At 44.4% G+C, this 5,923-nt stretch overlaps 2 protein-coding genes across 3 annotated transcripts in view; both read right to left on the reverse strand.

Annotated features, from left to right (window-relative positions):
* The window catches only part of LOC115595812 (PHD finger protein 21A-like), a 58,774-nt gene extending 55,919 nt beyond the window's left edge, over nt 1–2,855 (reverse strand). Inside the window, exons 1-2 of one of the 2 annotated variants that reach the window (XM_030440660.1) lie at nt 1,980–2,202; nt 1,604–1,669 (exon numbers count right to left, since the gene is read on the reverse strand). In XM_030440660.1, coding sequence (XP_030296520.1) covers nt 1,604–1,669; nt 1,980–1,997 — 84 coding nt within the window. In that variant the 5' untranslated portion in view covers nt 1,998–2,202. Of the gene's footprint in view, nt 1–1,603; nt 1,670–1,979; nt 2,203–2,409 lie in introns of those variants that run through there. The other variant, XM_030440659.1, reaches the window with a different exon arrangement.
* LOC115595755 (NACHT, LRR and PYD domains-containing protein 14-like) overlaps nt 1–5,923 on the reverse strand; it is a 965,684-nt gene that overhangs the window by 727,927 nt on the left and 231,834 nt on the right.

The following is a 5,923-nucleotide window of genomic DNA, read 5'->3' on the forward strand; positions in this document are numbered from 1 at the left end:
GCTCTCTTAGCAGCTTGAAGTTCAAGGCGAGTTTATTTCTGGACATAGCAAATGTTGACACAGCCTCAAAGTGTGCTTAGTTTTATCCAAGATCATCATTAAACCTCTCTTGGAACAGTCCTGTGTGGATGTATAATTTAGGACTAATTTGGTTTAAGAGAGAAGACGCGCTTCATGTGTGTGCAGAGGAAAAGTAAAGGTCACATTTTGCTGCGAAGGAAGAAGAAGAAAAAATCAGTATAGTGTGTTGTGATTAAAAACATCGCCGTGCAGTGCTGACTGGGCTTTCTGTCTCTCTTTTCCCTGCCACCCCTCCCCCCTTCCAAACCAAAAACAGCATCAAAGCAATCAAAATGGTAATGTTAGGCATGAATGGGGCCCATCCCCCCTCCTCCTCCACCTCCTCCTCCTCCTCCTCCTGCACGAAACTCTGCAGACTTTTTTCCTCTCCATGTTAGAGGGGGGAAGCAGCCACCCCCTTTTCTCTCTCAAAATGGAAGCTTCCACTACCAAACTGAAAGAAGCAGAAGAAGAAGAAGGGGAAAGAAAAATACACACTCCAACACAAACACAGAGATGTAGAGTCAGGATTCAGGCCTGCACCGTGACAACACACTGGATTCAGAACTCTGGCTGTTGTGCTGCTATGTGGCTGTTTTACATACAGCAAGTTTAATGGGTTTAACTGCAACAAATCAAGGCGCTGCTGCTCCAAGTGCTCACAAACTGCATTCCACAGGAAATGGGATCGATGAAAGTCAGGCAGAGGGAAACCAGGCCCCGAACAATTCAAATAAAACACAAGGCAACGAGTGGCGAAATAAAAATCGACCTATTTTCCCTGAATTCTTCTTCTTGCTAATGTGGGGAAGTTGTGTGCTCTGCTGTCGGGCTGGGACCGACCGGCGGGGCGGTGCAGCGGCAGCCGGAGGAGCCTGGTGGAGCTGGAGGAGCTGGAGGAGCTGGCCGCGGTGCTGAACACCGCTGCTGCCTCCTCCAGCATCCATCCATCCATCCAGGCCGTGTAGCTCCGAAACCAGCCGCTTCAAAGTTAATATAGGACACCGTTTGCTAACCATAAAGATAGTAGAAAAGTGAAAGCGTAATCGTGGGCGAATCAAATGCACCGCTGTGGTCATGTGACCCACAAGAAATAATAGCAGCAGACTAAGTATAAAGTAACAGAACCGGGCCGAGCAGCGGTGTCAAACACGCCTAAAAAAACACAAAAAGCAACTCCATGACGATGTTAACGGTTCCGTTCACCCACACAACTCCAACTATTACCTCCCAAAAAAGTCTGAGCCGGATAGTTAGCTCAGCTGCTGCTTTTATTAGCCTCCACCGTTACTCTCCAGAAACATGTCGACCTACTCAAAATGGACGCTAACATTTTTCAACATTACACAACTTTGAGTGCCGAGAATGAATCCCGGCGCGGAGTTAAGCTAGCTGCACTGCCCGCCGCGGCACGACGAGGCGGCTTCCAACCGTCCACTTTCACATCCACCGGGTTGTTGTGGCGACTTGTAACCGGGAGAGAAGCTCCCACAGCCGGGCACAGACATGGCAGAATAACAGAAACAGTCCGGACGGAGCTTACTTGTTTATCGCTCAGGGCTGTTATTCTTGTTTGCCTGTCGTGTAGCTGTCTCTTAAGCTCTCCATCCTACAGTCGAACAACAACAAAAAAAAAACACACTGTCAGTTGAAATGACCATTTTGTGACACAACAATGAAACTTCACACCACGTATGACGGGATTTTTTTTTTTTTCCTCCATTAAAGTCACGATGAGGGAAGCGAAAGCTGCCAAATTAATAATACTAATAAAGACAGGCGTGCTAACTGGTGAAGCTAGTGGTGTTTAACCGAGGACAAGAAGAGATTTATGCTGATAAAGTTTCTCGCACACTCCCCGATCCAGGATCCCGGATCGAGTAGCTGGGAAGCTTTCAGGAAATATATATAACGTTTACCTGTGGGTCCTGCTTCATCTGTGCAACTAGTTTGTAAACGACGGAGGAGTGAAAAGGGAATTTACAAAAGTGTCTCAAGTTAGTATGTAAGGGAGGAACAAAGCGGTGCTGATCGCCACAGCGACTCAGTTTCTTTGCACCTCATAAATATTCAGGTCGCGTCCTGATCGCCACACAGCACCACCGCATTATCACTCCAAATTCTTGTTGCTCGGAGAAAAACACCGACGACAATCGGCCAAAGTACCGTGAAAAGTGCACTTAATCAAGACTTGGAAGTGGACGATGTGTCGCCGGCAGACATTATCAGCGACATGTCGCATAGTTCTCCCCTCGGAGTGTTAACCTCTCATCCCTTCAGATTTCTCCCCTCCTGCTCTCACTTGCTCGTAACACCAATAAGGGTAGAATAACACGATGTTTCATTTACCTGATGACATTGGATTTCTACTTTCAACGCCTCTTGCAGGCCTTGTAGTTCCATGTTCCGACCAGAAAAGCACTTTTCTCCCACTTTCGACGCGACCGAGACGAAGTTTAAGTGAATTAAAGATTTTTTAAAGCGACAATAACAATTGAAAGAAGAACTACTCAGGCTGCAAAGCAAGTTCTCGCTTCTTTTCCAGGCTAGGACTCATCACCCACTTTCCGCCCGTCTCAAAAAGTGCTCCAAACCCGGCAGAAAGAGCTCCGGCCCCGGTCGGGTCCTCTGCAGATGACGGCCGAACGTCGACGGGTCCGACCGGGAAGCGGGTTCGCTTTTCTTTCGATAAATTTAAGTTGAAAAACGAGGACTATATTTTGTCCGAGTCCGCGGCTTGATTTCACTTTGCCTGGGGAAAAGTTGCGCTTCGGCTGTCAATGGTAATTCTGAAGTTCCCGGATGGAGCAGAGAGAGCAGAACCCCCCCACAGACTGAGCATGCGCAGTGAGCCTGTGGGGCCACTACTTGAACACAGTGAGGAGGGTTTGTGATTAAAACTCATGTTTTCACTCAATAATATAACGTGAACATGATGGAAATATAAAGATAGAGAGTCTGACTAAGAACTCAAGACTTACTATGCATTTAATGAAAACTGAGAAATCATACAATCACCAATATTATATTACACACAGAATTAAAAATACAATATATATCATACAACATCTAATATCAGTATTACTTTTTTATAAACAACCTTCTACATCACTGCCAATTCTACTTTGTCCATTTTACTTCATTTGTACTTTACTCTCTTGCTTATCTTACTTCTATTGTTATTCGGCACTGGTTTGTGCATTTACTCCTTGAATTTGCTCATATTTGATAATATATATATATATATATATATATATATATATATATATATATATATATATATATATATATATATTCGTTGTTGTTGTCGTTTTGTTCTTGGAGCAATTTCTGACACAATAATTTCCTTCTGGATAATACGTTTCTATCTGATATCTCTCGTCAGACTTTTTGTAGTAACTAGGTAACTAAAAGCAGTTTTGAGGCATTCAGAAAATTCAGCCTGACATGTTTTGCATGTCTGGAAAAATCCAATCTGAAATAATTTTTGTGAGCCTGAATGATGTTTGAACAAAGAGTTTATAGTAAATAACCCTCTGGTGGGCTGCTGCTTGTTAAAATACAGTATTAAAATGTGAATGTAAGTGTTTCTATAAACTGTTAATAAATACTTTCATACTTAAATACAATTGCTTTCATGACTTTACTAAACAATATGACCATAAATGCTCAGTCAGTCAGATTCTTTTTTTTATATCAAATCATCATCATCATCTAGAAACTGCTGCACTGCTCTGAACTTCAGTCGGGTGTTTTTCCTTGAAAAAGGTACACTAAAACTTTATATTTCTTCAATTTAAAATCTGTCTCTGGTTAGGTTTATGCAAAACAAGCAGTCTAGGGTTAGGAAAAGATAATTGGAGTCAATACAGTATACTGTGATCCATACAAGTGTGAATTTATCTGTGGTTTGCAGAAACATAAACTGTAAACTTTGCATGCCAGCGACACGTCTAAGATCGTCCTATTGTTCTTTCCACACGTGTGTGACCTTTGTAGAGATGAGAATCTGCTGCAACTCTTTGATTTCATAAAATGACACATTCATATGTACAATTACAGACTTTTAAATGATATTATGAATATTATTTCAGCTGCTCAAAATCTATTTGGTGCTTATCTAAAGCTCAACGGTCTGTGAAGTCATTTCCAGTGTCCATAAGTTGAATTGTGACTGTAAGTAGGATTAATATCTTTGTGTTTGCAGCATTAAAGTTGGTTTAAGAGGCCTTATTTACATTTGCTTGTCATCCTCAACATTCAAGCAAATATAAAACATTTTGCCTGTTGTAAAAAGGGCTTTAACTTAAGACTACATTCATTTTTGGATTAATTTTCTCGATTAATCGTTCAGGAAACAGTGTAAAATGCTCTCTTTGTCGTGTGTTATAATAATGACGACCTGTAGTCTATCCACCTATTCATTTGCATCAACATTATAAACTTGCAATCTAAGTTCAGATTCTTTTCAAACTATTTTTTTTAAAGTTATTTAGTTCTCTATGATCTAAAAAGGCTGCAGTCAGTCGTCCAACATTATTTATCTCCTCTGGATTCCAGCATTAACAACAACAGCAAAAATGGCAGCAGCAGCAGCAGCAGCTACAATCACAAGTAAGTGAGGCAGACAGGGAGAATGTGGAGGATTAGAGAATATAAAATATGTCGATACATCTAAAGCCTCCGAGCAAATCTGCCCAGTTGTAGTTTTTGCCTCTTCAAACACAAAGAGGCCAAATGTGGCAGTTTGTTCTCACAAATCCTGCCTCTTCTCCCCCATTTCTGTCAGCCTGGCCCCCGCCGCCTCCCCCTCCTCCTCCTCCCGCCCTCTGAGCACAAGCAGAGCCGCTATTGGTCCGAGCTGCTGCTTCAGTGCGCGAGGGACGAGAGTGGGGCGGGAAGGTCGAGCCAATCAGGAGTTGCGAATGCGGAGCGACAGGACGGGGAACCAATAAGCAGAAGTAAGGGCTCGGAGAGGGCGGGGCTGCGGGGAGTATGTGATCGGAGAGTTGATGAAGAGCAGAGATGGCAGTTAGTGTTTGACTTTATTGTTGACTCGACAGCGATTAACTTCACCACAGTCTGAAGCTCCAAGCATCTCAAAATGAATATGAGCGGAGGTGGCGGAGGAGGGTGTGTGTGAGCTCTGTGCCGGTGTTTAGACGTGTTTCACAGAGAGCAGCACCATGGACAGAGGCAGCAGCTCGAGGGACTCACAAACGGACATTACAATTCTTTCGACGCTGCCGTGGAGCCATTTCTCCATGTCGGCGGCCCCCCGGCGGCCCGCCGCTCCGCTCCACTGAGTCCGTCCATACAGCACTGAAACCCGGGGAGGGATCCGCCAGCTCGGCGTAAAACAGGCCCAAATCCTACATCACCCTCAGAGTAAAGTTGTAGTTTGTAGTCAGCTTGCAGCGCTGACAGAAAGTAGTCCCTCCCAGCCCCCTCTCCTCCTCCCCTCCACCTCCTCCTCCTCCTCCGCCCGCTGAACCCCTCCCCCACCCGGTCAGCTCTGCTGCTACATCAGCTGCTACTTTTCATTTCACGGCTCAGCGGTGAAACTCTTGAAGTCTTCTCTGTGGTGGCTCTCCGGTCCAAGCTGCTCAGAGTTTCTGAGCGCTGCTCGCTCTGAAAGGAGCAGACTCCACTGCTGCTGCTGCTGCTGCTGACTCCATGTTGGTTTAATGTTCCAGCTCTCTGTGTGCAGATACACATTCACTGAGGTCAATCTGAGGCCCTCCACCCTCAGTACTATCCTAATTAGTGGGATCATTATCATGTAATATGTTTTATTCAACTACATCATTTATGTCCATAGTTTGTTTATGTTGGGAAATGAGTTAAAGGAGTAGGCAACACA

This window comes from Sparus aurata, chromosome 14 (genome assembly GCF_900880675.1).
Source record: "Sparus aurata chromosome 14, fSpaAur1.1, whole genome shotgun sequence".
In the NCBI taxonomy this organism is placed as follows: Eukaryota; Metazoa; Chordata; class Actinopteri; order Spariformes; family Sparidae; genus Sparus; species Sparus aurata.